This window comes from Labrus bergylta, chromosome 7, assembly GCF_963930695.1.
Source record: "Labrus bergylta chromosome 7, fLabBer1.1, whole genome shotgun sequence".
NCBI classification, from domain to species: domain Eukaryota; kingdom Metazoa; phylum Chordata; class Actinopteri; order Labriformes; family Labridae; genus Labrus; species Labrus bergylta.
The window spans coordinates 18,731,408-18,756,646 of record NC_089201.1 but is presented as its reverse complement, the minus strand read 5'-3'; the positions used below and the strand labels follow the sequence as shown (position 1 = coordinate 18,756,646).

Genomic DNA, 25,239 nt, shown 5'->3' with positions numbered 1-25,239 from the left:
TATTATTATATTAATGACATATGGATAAAATAAAAACATTTATTGAATTTTCTCAACCGTAGGCTACCTTTATTAACGTATTAAAAAAACAAATCGTGATGTCTATAGACTCGTAAGAGGCAGAACTTTTTATTTTTCTTCCTTTTTGTTCGGAATAAAGTTGAATCAGTATATTCTTACTTTTAGACGAGCTCAGTTAAGCTCTTAAGTCTTAAAAAAAAAAGTTTTATGCTGCATCTCTTGGAAAGAAACCTAATTTGCATCTTAATTCGATCCTCCCTGAATATGAAATGTCCTCATCTGTCACGACTTTTTAACGCAAGTTTTCGTAGACTTTAAAAAAAATACCCATGGGAAATCGAGGAAACTGTCTCATAGACTAAACAGTTCTCTTTATAATGTGTAAACTTCCCTTACGTGTAAATTACGGTCCCTGTTGTATGTTATAGGCTAATGATTAATTAATAAAATACATTTAAGGGTTTTCAGTGAAGCTTCACCTTTATTCCTGATAAAATACTAGTTCCCTTCGCGTAGCATAAACATTAAGGGGACCCTTATATATTTACATTTTTTAAACTAATAAAGTAGTACGCTATTTAACAAATCATGATAATTCACAGAGCCGAAAGCCACAGGTGGCGCGCTTTCCCTCCTAAACGCTGTGACGTGTGTCAACTGAACACGTCACAGCCCAGGTGGTTGAGAGCGCATGCGCCGTAAACTTCATTCGAGGAAGTAACAGGGGAGACAACTCTTAACGACAGCGGAGAGTTTGCTGTTTATTCCCTGTTTCAGAGAGGTCCAAACAGCGCGCAGTCATTTCAAAATGTCGGGATATGATAGCAACCCCTTCGCAGAGCCCGTGGCAGACAACCCTTTTAATGTAAGTTTACTGGTTAAGCTTTTGTTGAGACACTTTCGGGGCTTTGGTGCTGACATATCATTCGTTAGAAAGTAGCCAACACGCCAGGAAACTAGTTGGGTGGATGTGGGGGAGGGATCTTTACTTGCTCTCTTGAAAGCCATTTGGCAAGTAAAGCATGATTGGCAAGTGTACAGCCAATCAGCGGGTTTGTTTGAGAAAGGGGCGGGGTATCCTGCAGGCTTAGTTGCAGGAAGTTAAACTGTAGCCAACTAGGAATGTGTGTCAGGCCGTTTTAAGCTACTTTGCATCTGTTTCTATTCTCCTTTTAGATTGGTTTGTTTTATTATTGGCAGTTCATACTAAGTTTGGTCGGTTTTATATCATTTTAGAGTCGTGTATTATCTCCTAGATTACACAAAGACCCTGAGTTTCTGGCCACTTTAACTCCATTGGTACTGCTTGTTTACACTTCAGAGAGACTTTGCAAGCTAAAGGATGTGACCTGGAAGTCTCCTCAGTTTATACAGAGCCCTGTAGCTTGAACGTGATTGTTTGTGAAATGTATTAAAGTTTAGATAACTTTCTTTGATTAAAGCTATGATGTCTAGTGTTGGAAGGAGGATCCCTCACATGCGTTGTCTGCGTGCTAAACTGGCTGATCTGCAGATGAAGGTGTTTCTTTGTGTGCATTTGTTAGTGCAATGCAAATTTAATGATCAGTGGGATGTGTTTTTATATCGTCATGTCTTTGAACATGAGTGCATTGTGGACTTTCCAAAACTGAGAAAGTTGCATTCAGTGTATTATTGCTAATAGTTTTTTTCTGTATTGAATGTTGTTCTTTCATTACGTTTGGGAAAAAATAAACAGATGCATAGTCACAGAGGCAGCTAAATACGTTTACTTCCTTATGTCAAAAGCTCCTAAACAATCTTTGTCCTACATTTTTTTTTTTAACCTAAAATAAAATCTATATTTGTTCAACCTTTCCTAGCTGTTAAATTGCCACTGATTATGGCAACACTTTTAGTTCTTTTTTGTTGGGGGCTTTACAATCAAACGAAAAATAACATTATCCAACTACAGATTATCCTCTTCTATTCCCTTTGTAGTCGTTGGAAACCCCATCACACTCCAGATGTATATTTTATACTTTTCCACAGAAGTCATCAAGTTGTAGAGTTTCTTCATCTCCTCGGTCTTATTCTTTAGTACAAAAGAAAGTAACTTTTCTAACATGCATAACTCCCTCTTTATTTTTATTTTAGTCACAAGGACCCTCCTCTGTAACCTGGGAAGATGTCTACATACATTAATTAGCATGCAGACTTCATAATATGTGAAGCAGCCGAGACACACAGATGTGAGTGCCTTTAATAGGGTTAGGGTTAACCCATCACTGTAAAAGATGAGATCTAAGTGAAGTCTGCATGCCATAATATTTTAATTCAGTATGCACATTGTGAATCAGATATTTTAAACTCAGGATTGTCTCATTTGTCAAGTCCAAAAGTAGATATGTCTGCAAACCGTTTGAAGGGTGAAACAAGCAATTCATCACTCAAGAGTAACCAGGGTTCACATGCTGTAAAACATTTGTATTAGGCTACACTACATCTCAAAGTCAAATATGTGAAAACAGATTTAGGTGACGCTGTAATGAAGTCAGTTTTACAGTTGCTCAGAGTCACACTTTATTGTGTCAGGTGCACAATGGCAGTGACGTCAGTGTAGAGTACACCTGACCTCTGTTTGTTTGCTGGGTGTGGAGGTGGCTGAATAAATAACCTAGCAGCATCTGGAATATGTTTTCTATGTTGTAGTGTAACACTATCACACTATTGTATTCATAAAAAGCATGCACTGTCAGATTTAAATAACTGTGAGGTGCCAAAGTTTGAAATAATTTCTATGTAGCAACACTGGAAAAAAATAGCAAAAGTAAACCATTTCTGAACCTTAAAGATAAACATTATGTCCTTTAGGTAATTAAATTATTATCTCATGTTTGATATTGTACTTCATTCTAAGCACTGTAGAGCTGTAATATTCAATATGAGGAGGTGACTAAATATGAAATTGCTTAATCAGCCACACCTCGGTGGTCAATGGTTATCACAGTAAGTCCTGTTTCCTGTTATGAAGACTTTAAGTCTGATTAGCATGCTGTTTTTATCCAAAATTAATTTTACCATTCTTTCAGGTTAAAGCTTAATGAACTTTCCACCTGATCAAAATAGAACTTAAAATCAATATTAATGCTGAAGACGTGCTGTAGTTTGTGTCTTCTCTCCACACCCCTTCACTTTAGACATCATGTCGTCTTGTTTCGGCCTGTCCCAGTTTAGTCCTTATTTCAGAGAGGCTTAGTGGTTTGGGTCGTCAATTTGGTTAGAGCTTGAATTTAAATCCATTTCTGTTTGTAATGTGTCATCACAAGCAGCCTCTCAGTTGTGACTCAGCAGATCTTTTTTCCTGCTGTTACATGGTGATACAAGGTAAACACATTTTACATGATGCACATTTAGAATTCTTTCTTTGACAACTTTTACAGACATTTCTTCTGTAGTTTAAAACCTCCACTGAAAACAGGTTTTTGAAAGCATCATCACTCTTAAATCTGCAGTAAACAAATCATCTAAAAGAAGATGTCAGAAGTTGTTTTTTCCCAGTATTTGTTTTATTTAGTCATTTTTTGGCCTCTTAAAAAAAAGTAGTAATGAAGGAGTGAACCGCAGCGTCATACCTCTCTGTGTTTCCTGCTGGGAATGATGACAGGTGTTGTCAAAGCAGATAAGTGAATAAGGTCACAGTTTTAATGACATGGTCAATGAGTGAAGTCAAGTTTGTCAGCTGATGTTTATGTAATTCCTTACACACCTTTTTAAAAAAAGAAATTGACCCAGATTACAGAAAATATTCTGACAGTTGTTGTCAAAATGATCAATCTCAGAAAAATCCTACATTTCCCATATCCCATCTGCTGCCCCTCCTTTGAGATCTGCACAGATGGCTGATGAATGTTTATCTGGGCTATGGCTTCAGTAAGGATGAATCCACTGAGTATTTTCTCATTTAATGATCAAATATTTGGTCTATGAGGTGTATGAAAATGTGTTATATAAATATCTCAAGACAAGAACTACAACAACATTTAGTTTACTATCAGAAAAGTAGAAAAAAACACACTTGAGAAGCTTGAACCAGCAAATAATCCAACATTTTATTTGACAAAGGAATAAAAAGATTGTAAATAGTTCAGACAATTTACGTATTTGCACTTTAACCACATTTTCAAAGCTTCAAAATAGACAACATAGTATACCGTACAGTATCTACATTTCAAATCTTGCAGAGTATAAGTGCGTCTACACTGTTGGTTTTCCAAGAGTTGGGGAAATTCTTGAATATATCAGGATCTTTATTTGTATTGCAGACTTTGATTATCGGGGAATTTAAAAAATGCTCGTAGGAATTCAGCCTCCCTGTTTCTCTGAGAACATCAGAGGTCATTTGGTAAATACCACAACATGAGAAAGATGTGCTTCACTCTTGATTCTTCTGATATTATTTTTCTCAATATTTATTATTTCTATAGAACATGTGCAGCATTAACTAAACTAAGGCCTGATGGGATTCTTCAAAGGTCTTCTTTTGTCATTAAAAAAGTAAAAATTTAATTTATAATGATAGAAAAGGGACTCAAAACATTCATTATCAAATTGCTCCGACTGTTTCCGTCCTAAGTTGACACATTTAAGATAGAAATGTACAATGGTTCCTTCTGTCCTTGTTCAAATATTTGAGTCCATAAATGTTTACCAAGGCTGACCTCTTTAGTAATAAGTCTTTCCCAGGTAATTATTAATCAAGACTTGTACAGGAACAATAGCATAGTGATTCTGTACTTCATTTGATGACTTGGTCAAGGAAGGCAGTGCACTGGATTGGATGGTTTGGGGTTGCTTGTTTTTTTTTTTTACCTTCAGTGATTCAGATAATAAAAAATGTCTTAGAAGTGAAGAGTTGGAGCCAAAAAGTTGTTTTAGTTTGAATTTTTAGGTTTTGTTTATTGACATTAACTTTGCAATGAAACGTGTTATCTTATCAGTCATGATTTGAGTTTGATTATTAATGAACGTCGACTGCTTGGAGTGGGAGGACGGTGCATATAAACACTTGCCCCCGGCTTTATAGGCAGGTGACTGCAGGACCTATCAGGTTTGATTAAAGGTCCCATATTATGCTTTTTCTGGTTTTCTATGCCCTTTAGTGTGTTTTCCAAGTGTCTGTGTGCAAAAATTCAAAGTCCACAGAAACACAGCTTCTCCTACGTCCTCCTTTTAGCTGTAGCATTAGCTGCATGTAACGCTCGGTTCTAGTCCCCTCGATACAAATTTGTCAGTCCGACGTCATTGTCAGTGTGAGATCACTGATCTAAGCCCATTGGCTCGTTGTGGCAAGCCCAGCAGCTCATGTTGAAATTTCCAAGACGCGTGCTGAGCAACTGACCAATAACAACAGAGCGGATCGGCAGACCAATCAGAGCAGACTTGGCCCACGTGGGGTTTAACAGTGTGGGCTCAACAGAGCGTAGCTGACGGACTCAGAGCGTAGAGGGAGCAAGGAGGAGCAGTACATGAAAACAGACACTTTTTTCGGACTTTAGCTATTGTGAACGTACAAAAGTAGGTACATAGATTAAATATACAAACCCCAGAAAGGGCATAATATGGGCTCTTTAAGTATTAGTCATTTGGGCCGACTGTGTTCTCAGGTATTGAGCTCTACAGTTTAGACCACTAGTTAAGCACCAAGCTGTTGGCGTTACATTAGTCTGGACGCATGGTGACGCACCAGCTCTTCATTATCTCTAGTACAGTAAGACCAAATCTTCAGTTTGATGTGTGGATCTTGGGAAATTAACAATTGAAAATTCAAAAGAAAAGTTTTGTCTCATTGGTTGCATTGGCGCATCAAACACAAACTCATTTCCTGTAGATCCACCAGAAAAGAGGGTAGGATTGCTCTTTCATGTAGGAAAGACAAGCTGTAGTAAATGTTTGTTTGTGTTTTCAGAAGTCGGATATCAAGACTCAATGCCATAGATCACCCCTCAGTTCTTTCAGCTATTACACTTACCTGCCAATAAATGCTGTCCTGTATCTGCAATGCTCTGTTACAACCCCCCCCCCCCCGCCTCCTTTATTCAGTTAATCCAATCCTGATTGCCATTGTGGCTTTAAACAAGACAACACACCTCTACTTAATCCAGCAGCTCTGACCTTTCTGTGACCAGAGACATCAAATACTTCCTAGAGATCAACAAAGTTTAATGAAGGTCAAGCACTTTAAATTGGATACAGAAGTCTCAGTTGATCCAATTTATGTGGATAGACTGTAGCTGTTGTGATGGAGTGACCTATAATGATGATTGACGCCTGTTTGGTTGTTTTGCAGGACCCTTCAGTCACACAGGTGACCAACTCCAGTGTAGCACCAGTCGACCAGTACAGCCCATTTCCCAAAGTAAGACACCTGAAACATATGTTATCTTGTTTTTTCTCTTCCTCTCAATGGCTATCTTTAGTTTGGTTCTGTCCAATTGTTTTATCTCCTCATACTCCTTTTCACCTCTTGCTCTCATTGGACCTGGTTTTCCACACTTTTCTTCTCCTCTTCCTTGCTTACCGTCTCCTATTCTTTTCCTTCATCCTTCCTCCTTCCTCTTTTATTTCTTCGTCCTCTGTCATCCTCATGTCTTTGTCTTTCGTTCTCATCCTTCTTAATTTCCTCACAATCACTCACTACCATCTTTCTCTTCTTATTGTTTTTTTATTTTCAGGATGGTTTAGCCACTCAAACCACTCCAGCCGCCCCCTCTCCTTACCAGCCTGCTGTGTTACAGCCGTCTACAGAGCCCAGTCCACAGGTGAGTCACATATAACTGGATGCGTCACACTCTCTCTCTACCACTTATCTGCCAAAGCTGATAAGGTAGCAAAACTACCACATGAAGTAAAATGGAGAAAAGTGTTTCTCTGAATGCTGTTTTCAGTATCATATATAAAGCAGCTCTTTTATTTTTCACGTTTGGTTCAGTTTAATGCTCCTTTTAGCTGCAAAATATGGACCATAAAAAACACATATGATACTTGTAGAATAATACGATTACCCTACGTAAAATAGAAGTCCTAAGCACCCAGTATTGGGTTATTTTTTGTGTATAATTCCCCAAATTGCAGGGAACTCTTGCAGGCAATTTTGCCAATGTCTTTGTGAATCTTAGACAGTGCTCTCTCTCTTTCACACCTGGCCATTTTTTTTTTTTTTACAAATGTGACTGAAGATCTAAAGTTTTATTTAAAGCTTCAGTACTTTTTAATACTATCAATCTGAATTTTAATTTTAAAACACATTGAATTAAAAAGTACCTTTTAGTATTGATAATATTGGAGATCTTACTACTTAGCCTACTTTTATACAACTGTATGTTGGTAATTTTGATGCTGTCTTTGGAGCCTGTTGTTAAACAAATGTTCACTTCTAAAAGGCTGAAACAGACAAACTGCAGGTTGTCTTTCAGATATCTGGAGACACAATGTACAGCATGCTGTTTCCCTCAGGGCGCCTGACTGCATTTTAAGACCGTCATGTTTACTTAGGAGTTGTTCACTTAGACATGAGACGAAGATTAGAGAGCCCAACAACATTTAACGCAGCATGCAAAGTCAAGCAGAATTGAGCTTTCATCCAACCATTCCCTCATGTTACTTGTGGAGATGTAATATCTAATACTAACTGGATGGCTGAAGAGCAAGTGGTCCAACCCAGTACTCGTTACTGGGTTGGACCCAGAGGTCGTTTGGTTGCTACACAAACATCGACTCAGTTTGCACAATATTATCATGAGCCTCCTTGTTCACCCGGTAACCTCATCAATATTCATGAATAGCATTACAGATCACCCGTGTCCTTTGTTTTTCTGCCGAGTAAGACATCAACTATGAATATGTATGTTCTGCTTTACAAACAGGACTGTGACCTTAAAAAAAAAAAGAAGTAGTACATCCTCATAAACCCTTGTCAACACCTGTGAAAAGCTCAGAATGGCTTTTGCAGTCTGTGTGTACAATAGATGTTTTGTGTCAAATTTTTAAAATATCATGCAGCCTTATATGTGTCCTTAATATCTGGCATTTTTTACTTCCAGACTCTTTACGGTCCAGTTGCATCTCTACACTTTGTTCTTAATGTTAAACCTCTGAGAGTAGCCGAGTTGTCCGCGCCATTGTCACAAACAATAATGATACATTCCTGTACGTTCGCTGTGTTTGTTGAGTAAAGTGTTTCCGACTCTCTACTTGCAGGCGACTGCTGCTGTGGCTCAGGCCAATCTGCTGAGGCAGCAGGAGGAGCTGGAGAGAAAAGCTGCCGAGCTGGACCGCAGAGAGCAGGCGCTGCAGACTAGAGGCTCCTCAGGTCATTAAAGATGAAGAAAAAAAAAAAAAAAAAACCTCCTCTGCAGCACTAGCAGAAGCTGCACAACTTACAGGAAAAACAATATGGAATGTGTGCGTTGTGTTTCAGAGAGAGGAATATCAAACATACTTGCACACAGGAATATTTTAGTGAATTGGTTATAATCCCTTTTCCAGCTGTTAATGCATGCACTTTAAAAAGCATTTTTGTCATATATTATGCCGAGCACATTAAACTTGTGATTCATCTTGCACATGTATTTTATCTAAATATGGTTTTAGATTTATACATTTGACATGGTTTCTATCTTTATGCCTGGTTAATGTTGTCATGATTTGAAAATGTGAAACATTTAAAAATCAACTGGTCCAGCATGTCTTCCTTCCTAACAGGTTAGATGTTGTCTCTTGTACATACAGGTAAAGAGAACAACTGGCCGCCACTTCCAAAGAGCTTCCCCATCAAGCCATGTTTCTATCAGGACTTCTCAGAGGACATCCCCCCAGAGTCTCAGAGAGTCTGCAAGATGATATACTACCTCTGGATGTGTAAGTTACTTTCAAAAGTTTGTTTGTTTTTTTTATCCCCAAAGTGTGGTTAATAAAAATAAATTAGATTTATACAGCGCTTTTCTAAATACTCAAAGACGCTGGTTGTATGCAGTATTTGGTCTGCGATTAGAGCTCAAAGAAATTGGCTTTCTGAAACTGACATTGGTTCTTAGGTCAGAGCTTCTGTCCTAAAAAAAGTAGCTGAATTATGTGGCGTGCCTGACCCCATCTGCAGTGGTGTATAGCCTAGTTTCTGTGCTGCTACTCCAACCGGTTTCTCAATAAAGAGGCCGAGCTGACCGGCATGTCCTGTGGCTTATACACTTGTTATTATAGTTGATGACTTTCTGTTATTATTAACAAGTACCTCATGCAACATCGCTTAAAAAAATCTTCAACTAGTAGCGCCTGTAGCCTAGCGATAAGAGCGCATTCTGCATCTACGGAGGCATAGTCCTCAAAGCTGGCTGCCTGGGTTCAAATCCGACCTGTGGCTCCTTTCCCCGCATGTCATTCCCCACTCTCTCTCTCTCTCTCTCTCTCTCTCTCTCTCTCTCTCTCTCTCTCTTCCCGGTTTCCAAATCTATCCACTGTCCTATCTCTAAAATACCGAACTATCCCTTTAAAATGATGTGAGCATGTATACATCAGGGCTGAATTATAAACACAAATTCAAATATGATACAGTTTCTTTATGTTATCAGCTTTGTAGATGTTTTTGTTTGACCATTTTACCTTCTCTGTACAGATGATGGCAGTCAGTACAGCACTCATCAAATAGTGTTTTAAAAAATTGTGACATTTTTATCAAACCTACATTTTTCTTAATTTAGGGATTTGGGCTAATGCTAATAAATGCTAAATATAACATTTATCCAACAAATTATCCAATAGGAACAGAAAGACACAAGGCGTAAAAAGAAACACTTTAAAAGATGTTTAACCAAAGAAAATGGAATAAAAAGTGAAGGACCATTCAGTGCTGTTTTTATCTACTCAATGCAATATGTGTCACAACACCACCATGGTCATCACCATGGCACCTATCACCTTGTTTTTCTAGGTTACACCACTACCTGCTGATGATGTAGATTATGTAACAACTCTTTTTTTGCTTCATTTACTTACACCCTGACCTTCGTAGTTTTACAAATATACACCTTATTAACGTAATTCTCTAGGATTAAACAGTAGCTGATCTGTGAGACTTACATCATCTTGTTATTATTCCATCTCTTAATGTATTAAAAGTTGTGCTTAACACCAAATAACAAAATGTTGTCATATTCATTCGTATTTACAACAGATTGGTGTGAAGGTGTTTTGGTTTACCACAGACAGGAGGATGTCATTTGTTGTAGCTCTATCATCATTGACACTCTCACTTCTCTCAATGTTCCTTCAGTAAACTGTGTGACTCTGTTCCTGAACCTGTTGGCGTGTTTGGCTTCCTTCATCACTGATGCGAGTCACGGTGTTGATTTTGGCCTCTCCATTCTCTGGCTCATCCTCTTCGCTCCCTGCTCCTTCCTCTGCTGGTACCGGCCCGTCTACAAGGCCTTCAAGTGAGTCTCCTCTCATAAAGGACGTTGTATAGCTGTTTGTGTGGCCTTAGCTACTTCTCTGTTTATTCATTTAGTTGACTTTGATAAGTATAATGCTACTTAAATGTGTTTGTGTGTTCTCCGCTTAGTCATGTATTTGGCTTTTAGTTCATATTTATTGTCTCCTTTGGTTCCCTTATTGACCGAGGCTTGATTTCTTCTTTTCAGGACGGACAGCTCCTTCAGCTTCTTCTTCTTCTTCTTTGTGTTTTTCTGCCAAGTTGTGATCTTCATCATCCAGTCTGTAGGCATCCCCAACTGGGGCAACAGGTGAGTCGAACACCGAGCGTTTCATTCTGACATTTGGAGGGATAATGTAATGAAGGGCAAATAGTTTGGATTGTGTTCTCATTGACAGTTTTGGTCTCAGAACTCAGAGTTTGGTAGGGAGATTGTTGTCAAGGATATGTTATATTCAAATGTGTGATGAACCCCAAAGTTTAGGCAGAAAGTTGGCATGATGTTAAAGTTACACTTCCAAGGTTTGTGTAGAATCAGCCCTGAAACGTGTTACTCTAATTCATAAACAAAAAGTTTGGATAATTAAGATTTTGTTTAGTTAGGTCGTACCCCATGTACAGAGGATGTTGTCCTCCAAGCGGGCGGCCTGAGTTCAAGTCCGACCTGTGGCTCCTTTCCCGCATGTTATTTCCTGCCCCCTCACAATTTCCTACTCTATCCACTGTCCTATCAAATAAAGGCAAAAAGCCCCAAAACAAATCTTTTTTAAAAAACAAAAAACTTTTTGCACATTTCTAGAATTAATAATTGAGATTCATAAAGACTGAATGAGAATTAATTTTACTTGCATCTTAATTGGTGCATTATTAATAAAAATAATAGCTTATCTTAACATCTATCCATCCATTATCTGTACTACTCTCGGGGGGCTGGAGCTGTTCCCAGGTGTCATTGGGCGAGAGGCAAATTCCTTTTTATTTAAATTTCTCAATATAGTGACAAACAAGGGTTAATGACACTGACAAATAAGGCATGATTCTGAAGCAGTGTGTCAGTAAACCCAAACCCACCCACCTCAGGTCAGAACTAAACCGGGCCGTAGGACACACACTCACTCAGACATTTATAGCAATAACAGACAGACAGTCAGAAGAATAAACATGAAAAGAGAGTGATAATTAAAGAGATAGGCGTAAATAAATAATAATACATTAAAAGGCAGAGGTAGGAAGGGGGGTTGAGTTGCAGCTTACACAGAGAAGTGTAGGAGTTACAATTTAGTCTTGTGTGATTCCAGGGATAAATTAAGGGAGTGAACAAATAACAGGAAGTGGTTGGAGCCTTGAACTGAGTTATCTGAACATGTTCAAAACAAATAAAATGTGAATCAACTGGAGGCAGTTTTCACATTTATTTCAAGGAGGGCTCAGTTTCTTTGTGGTTTCTATGCATTCACTTATAGAATTTTAATCAGCCGTCCCACATCTTTTCTCTTTTTCTGCAATCTTTCAACTCTTCTGACAGAAACTTTCCATCCTTCAGCTTCTACTCTGCTGCCGCTTTGTCTGCTGGTAACGCTGTAAGTTTCTGCTGCTCACAGTCTGCTACCTTCGTCTCTCTCTCTCTCTACCTCTCTCTCTCTCTCTCTCTCTATCTCTATCTCTATCTCTGTCTCTTTCTTTCTGCGTCCAGCTAAAATGACTTTCAGTTAAACACAACACACAGATTTTTGACACGACATGATTTGGAAGCAAACATTTGATCATTTAATCGTTTGTAATAACTTATACAACACCTTATTCAAACAGCTCCATAAATGTTCAATCATGGGCGCAGATGGCCTAGCAGTTAGGTCGTGCCTCATGTACTGAGGGTGTAGTCCTCCAAGCAGGCGGACCAGGTTCAAGTCCGACCTGTGGCTACTTTCCCGAATGTCATTCCCCTCTCTCTCTCTCTCTCTCCCTGGTTGCTTACTATAGCCACTGTCCTATCCAATCAAGACAAACCGCGACAAAAAACTCTTCAACAAATAGGTAAATAAATGTTCAATCCAGGGCGCACATTTTGGTTGCTCTGGGAAACGCCTCAGTGGCGCTTGAACGTGCCCCACATCAGATAAGTGGGTTGAATTGGCCTGTCCTGAATCACACTGGATGGAAATCTAACCAGCCTTTGGGTGATGTGCACTTTCATTCAATTGAAGTTTGGAAAAATCTTTGATTTCCAAATGGCACAATCCAGAATGACCCTTGTGCAAATGGCTCTTTATTACCCCCCCCCTTTGCCTTTCATAATGATACCTCTCATCTCATCACGGCACTTTGCATAATGTCAAAACAGATAGTTAATGGACTCCTTCCTGTTCCGTAGCTCTTAAACTGCAGATGAGATGCAAATCAGAAAGCAGCACAATTTGAATGTCATACTCTGACGATAACCAATGTACTCCTAGGTAATAATACGATCATATTATCATTATTTATTTCATTTGATCTTTACAGCATGCATTTATATTGAAATAACGCCATATTTCATGGTTTTAATAATGTGAAAGAATCTGTTTTTAAGAACATAAAGTCCGCCTCTTCTTCTTGTATCTTCTTGGCATTTCCCTGTTTCTTTAACATATCCTCCTCTCTCTTCTTAACCCAGCTATTACTCAGAGTTAATGTGCCTGCAAACTCGAAACGTTTCATGCTGTGTAGTTAATGTTGTTTTTAAGACACCTTAAAAAAAAACACTTACGAATGTTTGTTTGCTCCAGTGGCTGGATCGCAGCCTTCTCTAGTTTCCGTACCAACCATGCAGTGGGAGCCATCATGATCATAGTGGCCATCCTCTTCACCTTCTGCGCTGTGCTGTCCGTCATCCTGCTCAAGATGGTCAGTATTGTTTACCTGTTGTTCAATTTGTGGGATAGCTTTTGGTTACCTTTGGTCAATAGTTGGTTTAATGTGTCAATGGGAATTTAGTTTTAATCTGAGTCTCTTGACTTCAGTGTAGAAAGTTTTACAAAAAATGAATAAACATGACAGAGCTTCCATTGAATCCCATTGGGTATAATTTCTCATTTCTGAATATACTGAAAAGACAACAGTGGAGCCGCTTACCTCCGTTTGGTAGTGGAGTGGTCTCTGAAGCGTTTACAGGCACACTTGTGAGGGACGCGTTTCGTCAGGCAACCCGACGGTTGCCGACACAACAAGGAAGCTCTTACCTATTTTCTATCCCAGCACACCTGTGCAGTACTTTAACACCCTGACCAAGGCCATGAGGCTGGAACACTTCCGCGTTTTCCACTCTTTTTCTTAGCAGATATTGTTCAAACGGCAGTTATCAACATGAACATTTTAACAACCTTATTTATCATCTCTTTCTCTTTTAGGTCCACCAAATGTACCGCCGGACCGGGGCCAGTTTCCAGAAGGCCCAGCAAGAGTTCTCACAGGGCGTCTTCACCAATAAAACCTTCCAGACAGCGGCAGCCGGAGCAGCATCCACTGCTGCCCAGGGAGCGTTCCAGGGGAACAACTAGTTATCAACGGAGCCAAGCGAAACCCCTTTTACAGGTCAAGGTCTATATGTTGTCAGGTCTGAATAATAAATGAAAACAAAGCTTGATGAATCAGGAAGGTTAGAGTCAGTGTCGTGAGTCTGGAAAGCAGCCTCTACCCTTTTCAATGTTAATTATAACCTCATGATGTATAGACTTTGAGCTGGGTAAGGCTACGTTATTAGCCTCCCTCCTTTCACCCCCTTAAACAATGCGCGTCTAATTCCCCACGGTAACTTGCAGAGTCGCTCCATCGGGCTCTATGTGGTGCATCTGCATTAAGACGAGTGCATTCTGGGCGGGGAGAGTGTGAATGAAGTTGACTGACTGCTCTGTCAGTGTGTCCTTGCTTTGTAAATTTTTACTTTTTGGCATTGCTCTTCAGTGTAATATGTGACTGTGCAGATGTGTGTGTGTTGAGTGTGTGTGTGTGTGTGTGTGTGTACATGCATGCTGATCACATGTATAAATGTGGGTGTAGTATGCCCGTCTCTGTCGACATCTGACTGTGGACTCTGATTCTGTAATATAAATGAGAAGTGTTTCTGTTTGTCATTGATTAGCATTTCTTCTGTCTCAGATGCCTTTCTCTTTGTTGTTGAACATATTTTGGCAAAAGAAAAAAATTGTGTAATAGTGAAAAAAAGTAACTGTAAAAAGTGTTTGTTGTAATCCAATCACTTTGGCCTTTGATCCTGGATTTAACTGTTACTGTCGCTAATAATTTAAACCTTTGTTCAATTATGCAAAAGGAAGAAAAAAACCACAATTCTCAGACGAGCCCACCCTCAAATCACTGACAGATAGTAATGCTGTGTTGACACTTTTTAAAACCTGTGCCTTCAGACTTTCTGACACAAAATCTTTACAAAGATCTCTCAGTAAATTACATTTTGAAATCTGAATGTTCTGTTGGGGATATTTTACGTTAATAACACGTTTATAACACGATGGTTTCTACTTAAAGATGACATTAGAACAGAGAAGTTTCAGTCAAACTTTAATTTTTCCTCTTAGTTGAACAGAGAAGGAGTGCAGATAGCCTAGCCGTTATGTTGCGCACCCCATGTACAGTACGGAGGCTGTAGCCGTCGTTGCAGCGGTTGTGGGTTCGAATCCGACCTCGTCCCTTTATTGCATTTCGTCCCCCCACTCTCAACTCCCAACATTTCCTGTCTCTCTCCGGCTGTCCTATCCAACAAAAGGTAAAAAAAATAAAAAATAACTACAAAAAAAAGAGAGAATATCAGACGTCACTTCTGGACCGCTTTTTTTTTTTTTGTCAAAAGCGTTTAAAACAATACAAGCAGTTTTAACAGCCTGTTGGATAAATGCCTTGTTAAAGACTTGTATCTAAGGAAACCAAAGCATTACCGCCTTCTGCTAAATGAAAACAGTTCAGACAGTTTACTGTAACAAGCTTATTCCCTTCTTCTCATTTTACTATCAACAGTAAATAAACTAGTTTATTTTTAATGAAGAAGATCTGAAACAATATTTAGCATGTTTGATTCTTTAAAAACCATCATTTTCATTGTCACATGTCAAGGTGATGAATGTTGGTTTGACAGTCACAGGTATGACAGGAGAAACAGCTGAATCCCGCGTTGCCTCATGTGAGTGATTATTTCTGTCGTGTAAAGTTGCCATAAAACCAACCCAAATTTGAAGCGAACCAGTTCTCAATGCTACCTGCATGGAGCTAACGTTTTCACATTTCCTTATTAATGAGTTTATTCTCAAAAACCTCCTTCCTCCTCTCTGAGACGACCAACAGCCTTTAAATTATTTGATGTGTATTTTCTGTGATTTCTTGTATCAGAAAAAGTGCATATTTGTGTTTATTTGATGTCCTTTTTTTAACATCAGTAAAATGATGGCATTTCCTTAGAAAAAACTATTGCGGGCTCAAGATTAGTTTTGAAATGTAATCAACAGTGGTCTCATTTAAAGGTTTGAGCTTACATCCATTGTACACATTCTCATACATGATTTTTATGAAGTCAGACATCTCTGAATGCATTGTTTCAGGAGATCATAAGCCAATGCCTTTTGTATTTCAATGATAAATATAACATTTAATAAAATGCTTTGCTTTCATTTGATGCTTTCATTGTATTCTTTCTACTTTTAAAAACCTTTCTTTCATTGGGATATTTCTGAGTATGCAGGGGAGTAGCGATACAGATAAGGATGTTCCTAGGGACTCATTCCAAGTCCATTGAACAGAAAATTTAGACTCAGACTGATAAGGTAAGAAAACACAGAAGACATTTCAAATTGAGTACGATTTATAATAGTTACGGGGAATCTAACGTGCAGTCATAGTGATGAGCTGTGACAGATTCCAGAGCGGGTTCACGTCATCAGCGGGTAAAATATGTCAAATTGGTTTGCCGAGTGTGGCTAACGTTGGTAGTGCTAGCTCCACCAAACTTCAGTTCTTGCAGGCTGAGGTCCAGATGTCTGGGCTAAATGTAGTTCTGCATTTCTCTGGGTGATAGGCCAGTTTAGCTTGATGGCCTATATACAACTTTATATACATTTTCTAAAAAAAAAAAAAAAAACCCAGACAAAAACATAAGAGCAAGGAGAGAAGGCCCATTAACCTGAGCTAATTTAATCTTTAAAGTCTAAGACGAAAACTTAAACTTCAGGTATAAATTTGAGGTTTTTCTGTATTTAAATTTGCTTTTTCACAGTGACATAGCTACCACCCTGTAACAATCTAACTCCATAACTTCACAGATGATTTTTTGTTGCGCAAGATGGTTTCACATCCATTGCATTTGTTTTCCTGATGTGTTGTTGATTTGCTGAGGTGTTACTGAGATGATATTCCTGCCAGAACATTTATATTCAATCAAACAAAAGCTGGACAAATCAAAGCCACATACTGGACAACTGCTCAAGGCCATTTTCTCATCTTTGATAGTCTGTCCTGTCAGTTTCTTTTTCCTTTTTATTCTAAGCAGGACAGAGGAGACGGAGGAGCTGAGACTCAGAGTGGAGAGGAGGGGACGACCTTTGTGACCGCTCTGTGTCTGCACTGACCCAGACAGTCTGTGGGGATTCTGCAATGGAACCCGAACTGCTGCTTTCACTATCTTTCTGTCCGTCATTGTGCCTGTGTTTCCCTTCCTCCAGGCTCTATCTGTCACTCTGTCTGCAGAATAACAGCAACCACCTCCCATCAGACACCACCATCAACAACTGGGTCATTCAGGCCCATGACCGGGGCAGACCAAAGAACTTTTAGACTCTTCTCTACAACCTAAAAGTAAGGGACGGACCCACATTTATTCATACTGTAGTAAGGGGTGGAAATCCAAGAGTAACATGAGATATACATTCCTTACATTTTTGTCATAGATGCCACCTTTAGGATTCATAAAGTATTGACACTGTGAGTCAAATTGGCAGTGAAATCTTTTTAGAGCTTTGTATTTTTGTGTAAATAAAATATCGATATTTAACCCTAGCGATTTGATAATTTAATTACATAAGTCAGGATGCCGTATCAATATTTTGTCCCGTCTCTCGCCTCAATTAATGTTTCCTTTTTAAAAGTTTTACCTAGGACTAGTGGAGAGATTCTATAGCTCACCTGGCCTGGTAACACCCCAGGATCCCAAGTAGGGCAGAGTTTTGGACAAGATGAATGCTACTATAAACAATTTTTTTTAATAAACAGAGACAGGGAGTTGATCTTTGTGGATTACCTTGGAATCAAACCCGGGGTTGCACAACCTAACCACCAGGCCAATGGCACCCCAGAAATTAGAAGGCTTGAAGAGGTCAAAAAGGTCCACAATGGCTTGTGGCCTTAATCCGGGTCGTGTGATGGAGTAAATACCATCACAAAACTTCAAATACAGTTTAATACTGTAGTGTTTGGGGATATGAGTTCACAGCTAAGTACAACTCTACATCATAACTGTCAAAGATGAAGCTTTTACAGCCAGTTTTAAAATAAAAGAACAGTTCATAATCAGAAAGTATTTATTTGGTGCTGTAAACTATTCATATAGTCAAAGCAGAACATTTTGTTAAAAAGGTATACTAAAAAAAAGGTGATTAGAACCAACAATGTGTTATCACCTCAGATGACCAGCAGATGGCGCCATATTTAAATACAGTTTTCTTGAGACTGTGGCATTGGGACCAAATGATGTCACCTGCTACATGTTTGAAAAATTAACAAAAAATTATGATAGTTCCTGGATTTAAAAACAAAGAAAAGAGAGTTAGGTGTCATTTAAAATAGAATTATAGGAACATGATCAGGAACAATGTACCAATCTGTGCTTTTTTTACATCCTCCAAACAGCTTCTTCAAAGTTGATGCTTTCGTCGATGTTTTTACTCTTTGTTCTTTACAATAAAAAAAAAAGCACATTCAGTCAGGTCTGACACATTTCTCAACACTCACCTTCAGAGGTGTTAGAGCTTACATCATCCACTAACTTGTGGTGATTTGGGAGCCTCGTTGCTCACCACTAGAGGGCAGCATGACTGAGATGTTGGTCGTCTGTGAAATGAAGTGCTGACTCACTGTCAGAAACCTGCAGCAAAAGAAAAACAGTATGAGGTATGCTCCTCATGCTGCTAATGTTGGATGTTACACTATCTCTTAGACGCACAGATAAGTAGAGCAGGTAATTAAAGGAAGGTAAACAAGGCATAACATACATTATTTATTAACCATTTGACTTTGTTCTTATTTGAATTCAAGAAAAACCTATTTTTAGTTATTTATATGACCACCTAAATAAGCCTGTTAGAGTATTTAGCTGTGTAGAAAGAGACTAGTATAAAACAGCAAATGAAATTCTGACTTTCAGAAGATGCTCTAAATTAAGGTTATTTACTACCATCTACATGATTGTAAACTGTTTAAATTGGAAAAATCTGACAGAACATAATCTTACATTCTCAGTTGTACCCTGCCTTGTGTTAAATCAGTGATAATTACAATAAAAGAAAGGTTGAGGCTGAATCATGAGGCCTTACTGAAGTGGATGTGGACCTCGTTATTATCCCCTCAGTGTGGTGCTGACAGTTTGTGCTGAGACGCCCTCTGCTAAACTGTGAAAAGTGGCAAGCTCAAGGTTAACCAGGATGGAAACTGAACGAGGAACAATCCTCTCAGAACATAACAAAAAGGCTCTTTAAAGGCTGCTCTGTATTCTCCTTCTCTGCATTTATCAGTGTGGCCTGATGGGTGTGTGCCTGTGTGTGTTTGAGCTTTGGAGAAAATGTGCTTTAATCTTATACAGATTATTTTAATAAGTCCCCCACATTCACAGCTCAAAACCCACTGAATTCAAACATCATGTGAATCCTAAAAGAGATTGCGAGTGCCTGAGTGACGTCTCGAAGGGTCTAATCCTGTTTTACTTATTAATCCAGTAAGACTGTTTGCACAATGTCTTCCATGAAATGTATTTTTCACATGTCACTGTTCTGTCTCTTAAGAGTGTAAGCAGGAACTGTTGCACTTTATTGTGTCCCTCAAGCTGTCTAATTCAGTCATTCGTTTCCAACAAATCAGCACCTAACCAAGAAAATACAGTCAAGCTATTGTGTTTACAGATGTTATGTGTATACTTATAGCAATATTGCAATATTGCAATATTCAACATACACGTAAGTAAAAGTGAAATGAAAAATAATGTAGTCTAATAGAACAGTCATGCAATAACTCTGACCTTTATGGCGATTATGATAATTGAATATTTAATGTAATCTGACCTAAATGTGATACCAGTTATTCAATTTGAGTAATTGCTCTGCAAACCCAGCCAAGGGTCCACCTGTTTTTACTTCCTAAGTGTTGATTTCAACTAAATGTTTTGTTACTTATGAAAACATAACTGCTGTGAATGGCTGAATTAACACTGTGGAGGGGAGGGGATGCTGAATAGTTGCATTTCTTTAAAGCGCTTAATAGACTTTTGGTCACAATATTTTTTCCAGGCACAATATTCGCAACCCACAGAAATGGGCTCTGCGACTAACTTTTGGGTCCCGACCCACCAGTTGAGAAACACTGCTCAAAATTACTTTTTACAGTTGAATAAACCTTTACCTCTTTTGCTCAATAAACTGGATGATGTATACATGCTACAGTATGTCTAGAAACCCAATTTAATCTACAATACACTATTTAGCCCTTATGCAAGCTATCTACTTCTTTACCAGGTTACCTGTTTTATGAGGAAGTAGGCTACCCTGTGAAACAAAAAATATTACATTTAAGGAGATGGGGGGGAATGCAACCCCACAGCTAGCTACCAAAACATGCTCTCAACTAAGACAACAGTAAACCATGAACTGTGAATAATAGCAGTCTATGCAGTAAACTGACCAAACAACATAATGGGTGTGTTTGAACTGACTGAAAATCAAACCTGCACAAGCTTACCAAAGGAAAGACCAAAGCCCTATGTGAGTAAATTAAAACAGTATGTTAGACTTGTACACATGAGTGGACGCTGATGATAACTAGTTTATGAATTAGAAAAATGTAGGCTACATTGGGATATTTTCCCCATAACGTGCAGAACATGATACACGCCAGAGTGTGCCAAGATGTTAAACTTTTTTATTTAAGATTTAAAATTAGGCTCCAATAATAATGTTTCGAATTATGTTCATTAATAATTATTAAAATTATTATTATCTTGCTATTTTTTTTTTGGTAGTTTTCTGTGCGAAATAGTGTTGACAACACAAGGGATTAATCACACAAACACAGATGAAAAGAAGAGCTACAAAATATTCAGAAAGATTAAAGCAAAAAAAAAAAAAAATCAACAAAGATGCCACATCCTTAAATAACACTGTTATTTTGAAAGCTCCACCGGAAACTCTTTTCTTAACCTGTGTAGATGGAAGTTAAAGTTACCCCCTGTCTCCACATCTCTACCTCCTCCCCTCCCTCACCTCTCAACCTCAACACCCTCTTTTCTCACCCTCCGCCCCCCCACCACCACCACTGCCCGCCTCACCCCACCCCACCAGGCTCGTCCTCGTCCTCACACCGGTAGTTGTCATGGCGATGGAGTCGGCCTCGGCGTCCGCACCAGGGGTTGTTGCCATGGAGATCCCGGTGCGAGGTGCGCTCCCGGTAGTGGAGGAGGACGAGGGCTTCAGCGCTTCGCCACCGGGGTCCGAGGAGCGACTACGGTTCCGGCGAGGTGGAGGCGGGAGACGGCGACGAGGGGTGCCGTTCAACCGGAGCGGGTACTACGTGCTGATAGTGATCGGGGAGATCGGCACGGAGCACCAGCTGGACGCCGCCAGAGCGCAGATAGAGCGGGGTGAGTGATGGAGGAGCCGCCGCTCTGAATCCGTGGTTGTTACCTGTTTGGGAGTTGTGTTTTACTGTGCAGCTTTTTAGAGGGACGTCGTGGTAATAATGTTTAAACCTGGAGCGACATGTTTTGACGCAATGGATTAAGTAGTATCCGTAGGTAGAGGCAGTTGCTGCAGCATTGCACCATGGGACACCACGCATTTCCCTTTCCCACTGTGAACTCTGTGACTGTAAAATTGCAGAGTCAAGTTGTAGCTGCAGCAGGGGTCTTTTTTTTTGTTGGCATGCAGCCTTCCCTCTCACTTTACCCAAAACACTGTGCTCTATTATAATGATGAATGCATGAATTAATTATTTAGCAGACATTAACAGACCAGACTTATCAGTGTGGCTGGGCAACTTAAGCAAAACATTCATCTAAAGCATGTGTAACAGGTCGTTATTGACACACGGGTTACACATGCATAATAAATATGTGCTTGTCTGTGTTGCAGCAGTGTGTTTTGGATTCTCTGCATGTCATGGATGAGCTGTCATATACCCTCAAACCAGTAACCAAACACAGTCTGTGCTCAGCATCTTCTCTCATATTAAAAAACAAAACAAAAAACACATTGCTCCCTGTTCCCAGCCGGACTCTTATTTTTGACACTCACAGGCATAATTACTCAACTGAACATCCTAGCTCAAAGCCTGCTCCTCCTCCTCCCGAGTAGCTGCAGTCATTCTGTCAGTGAGGGCTGTCTAAAGTTTAGGGATGTAAAGGGATTTGTGGAGCAGTTGTGAAAGATGTTGCTGTGTGTGGACTCGTGAGTATGCAAGTCAGCAATTTTTCTGCTGTGCTGCTGCCACTCTAAGCTGTTCTCACTCCAGATGATCAATCGCACTTTTAGAAGCCAATCCGATGCCAAAGCAACCGCCTTCCCCCCTCTGTGACCTGCTCTTATGCCACAAGGGACGTGACTGCTCTGCTCTCACCACCTCAGCTCATTGCAGCATTGATTCTTCACCCCAGGCCGGTGTTTTAAGTGTGACTCAGTGTGACTCACTGTAAATGACCTCTCATTGACTCTCATTACATGTGAGCTGCAGGGGCATATTGTAGGCCTGCAACAAGTCATCCTCACTGCAATGTTGTTGCAAACAAAACAAAGGCTGAATATTTTTGAAGTGAAAAAACTTGATTTGATTAATATAAATATATTGGGAAAATGGTAACAAAGAATTAGCCCAATGTGACATCTAGAAATCACTTATTTTCCTCAAAATCAGGCTTAAACTATGCTTCTAAAATGAAGTTATAGTTTAAAAACACTGATAAATGTCCCTCACAATTTCCCTTTCCTTGATCAAAGCTGACAAAATGACATGAGTTGGCAGTTTACAAACTTAAACACAGAAACGTCTTGCATTTGCTTAAAAAGTTGCTTAAAGTTGCTTAAAAAAATGACTTTAAACCCGCATTTATCGTTAGATTGATTGATTCACTTCTAGTCTAGCTGGGGCGTTTCCCGGGTCGGAGTGGGAACTGCAGTGTCATCCACAAAACAAAACGAAACAAACAGAATGTGATACATGGCTCATGATATAATAATACCATACAATCACATAATTAAACATGACGATATCAGATTAAGTGAGGAATACAAATGCTCCTTAAAAATGCAGAATTCATGTATTCACTACAGTTTGGTGTGATTTCACCTCTCTCCAGCTGTCCAACATTGTCCCACCTTTTTGACCAATTAACATCTGTTCAAATTGCCCTTATTCATGTCAGAAGTGCCCCCTATGGAGTCATGAACCGGTGACGCAGGGTGTCAAATTAGGAGGGAAATCTGTTCAGAGTGCCATATTTTAATCAAGAGCCACCCCATTTTCCAAAGCATGTAAACAAAACTGCCCTTTGATAATAAATGATCTGGGCCTCTTACACAATGATTGTATTTGAGAGTTAATTCTCACATGTCGAAAGTTTATGGCTCTCTTGTGTTAGTCCAAATGGCTGTGATACAGAAAACTGCTAGTGCACAAGTGACTACTTTTTAATGTTTTTATACTTTTGAGCCCAGGGCCAACCTGAACCAAGCGACAGAGAGCTGAGGGCTAAATCTTGGCTATGACAAGATTCATTTACATATGGCTCTCTGACACGTCTGTTGTATTTCTCGCGTTCCCTGTGTTACTAATCCTTAGTAGTTAGATCCACTTTCAATTTATTTCTAAAATATTCACTGCAAGCATGATTTTACTGCGTTTATGTTGATTGATACTTTATACGCACAGAATTAGAGGACCTGTTTCTGCAGTGTGTAGTTTTTCAGCACTGTGGGTTTTTTGTACCCCTTTACCTAAAGCCCCAGAACTATGGAGATAGAATTGTCTCAAAAAGATTTATACATATCGAAATGGTATAAATATGCATACATTTATAAATATACAAATATACAAATATAAAAACGTGACATACAAATAAATAAACTACTTTGTATAAATAAACGTGTATTTGTAAATGTATTTTTACATTTTGATGACATAATTTTGAGACATTCTTACCGCACGCTGCAATCCACAAATAAATACCCCTGAATTCAAACGCGAACACACCCTCCCCTAAACAACCAGTAGATGGCAGTGTTGTGCAGCAACCGCTGGTTATGGTTATGGTTAGGTATTTGGCAGAGGCTTTTATCCAAATTTACTGTCTATGACTGCTGCAGGATCAACAACATTGAAGCAAACAGTGGACTAACTGGATGGGTAAGTAATAACTAGTGATAACTGTTTCTTGTGGGTTGTAGTGCCATTTTTTTTATCTACGAGACAGTATACATGAGTCCACTTAGTCAGTGTACAGACAGATGTCACTGTCAGATGTTACCGATGTTGACTTGACGTCTGCGAACGTTAGACAGCTAGCAGCTAGTTCTAAGTCTACTGTCCCTAGCAAACAAAACAGATCAAACCATCTAGCAGCTATAGTGTGTCTGGATTAAGCCACAGTCAATTCAAGGTAAAGAAATAAACAAGAATGCTTATTTGTTTTTATCTGAAGGCAGCGTTGTCCACACAGTACTACGCTTGTTACTTGATGGACGTTCGCAGACGCCATGCCAACATCAGTAACATCTGACAGTGACATCTGTCTGTATAAGTGGACTCATGTTTACTGTCTAGTACAAAAATGGCACTACAACCCACAACAAACAGTTATCACTAGTTATTACTTACCCATCCAGTTAGTCCACTGTTCGCTTCAATGTTGTTGATCCTGCAGCAGTACAGCAGTCATAGACGGTAAATTTGGGTAAAAGCCTCTGCCAAATACCTAACCATAACTATAACCAGAGGTGGCCACACAACACTGCCATCTACTGGTTGTTTAGGGGAGGGTGTGTTCGCATTTGAATTCAGGGGTATTTATTTGTGGATTGCAGTGTGCGGTAAGAACGTCTCAAAATGACGTAATCGAGAGAAAAGCCCAAAAGCGATCCACAAATGCAGAATCCTCACACAAAGTCAAGCATATTTATTTTCAAATCTCGAAAATATATTTACAAATACACGTTTATTTATACAAAGTAGTTTATTTATTTGTATGTCACGTTTTGATATTTGTATATTTGTATTTGTATATTTATAAATGTATGCATATTTATACATATCATTTCGATATGTATAAATCTTTTTGAGACAATTCTATCTCCATACAGTACACTTCATTGTTCCTGGAAAAGAAAGTGACCTCTGAAACACCACAAACACGTCCTGAGCTTGTGATCTGGCGTTTCTTCCTGAGGTGCAGGAGACTGTCAGGCCTCTAACACCTTTTAGGTTTAACAGATCAGGAACCTGCAGGCAGTGAAAGAGAAAGTGCGACTGTGGCTCTGACACTAAGC

The 25,239-nt window shown here is 39.2% G+C and overlaps 2 protein-coding genes across 2 annotated transcripts in view; both read left to right on the top strand.

The window, feature by feature from the left end:
* The first annotated feature begins 725 nt into the window (after window positions 1-725).
* On the top strand, window positions 726-16,119 carry scamp2 (secretory carrier membrane protein 2). Its single transcript, XM_020660660.3, has 9 exons — window positions 726-886; window positions 6,329-6,397; window positions 6,714-6,800; window positions 8,239-8,350; window positions 8,770-8,898; window positions 10,307-10,466; window positions 10,674-10,775; window positions 13,231-13,348; window positions 13,852-16,119. The coding sequence occupies exons 1-9, from the start codon at window positions 830-832 to the stop codon at window positions 13,999-14,001; spliced, it is 984 nt and encodes a 327-aa protein (XP_020516316.1). The 5' UTR covers window positions 726-829; the 3' UTR covers window positions 14,002-16,119.
* Window positions 16,120-21,042: 4,923 nt separating this feature from the next.
* Window positions 21,043-25,239, top strand: part of map1ab (microtubule-associated protein 1Ab) — an 84,325-nt gene continuing 80,128 nt past the window's right edge. The window contains exon 1 of the mRNA XM_029282589.2: window positions 21,043-21,344. Within this exon, the coding sequence (XP_029138422.2) occupies window positions 21,077-21,344 (268 nt within the window). The 5' untranslated portion in view covers window positions 21,043-21,076. The remainder of the gene's footprint in view (window positions 21,345-25,239) is intronic.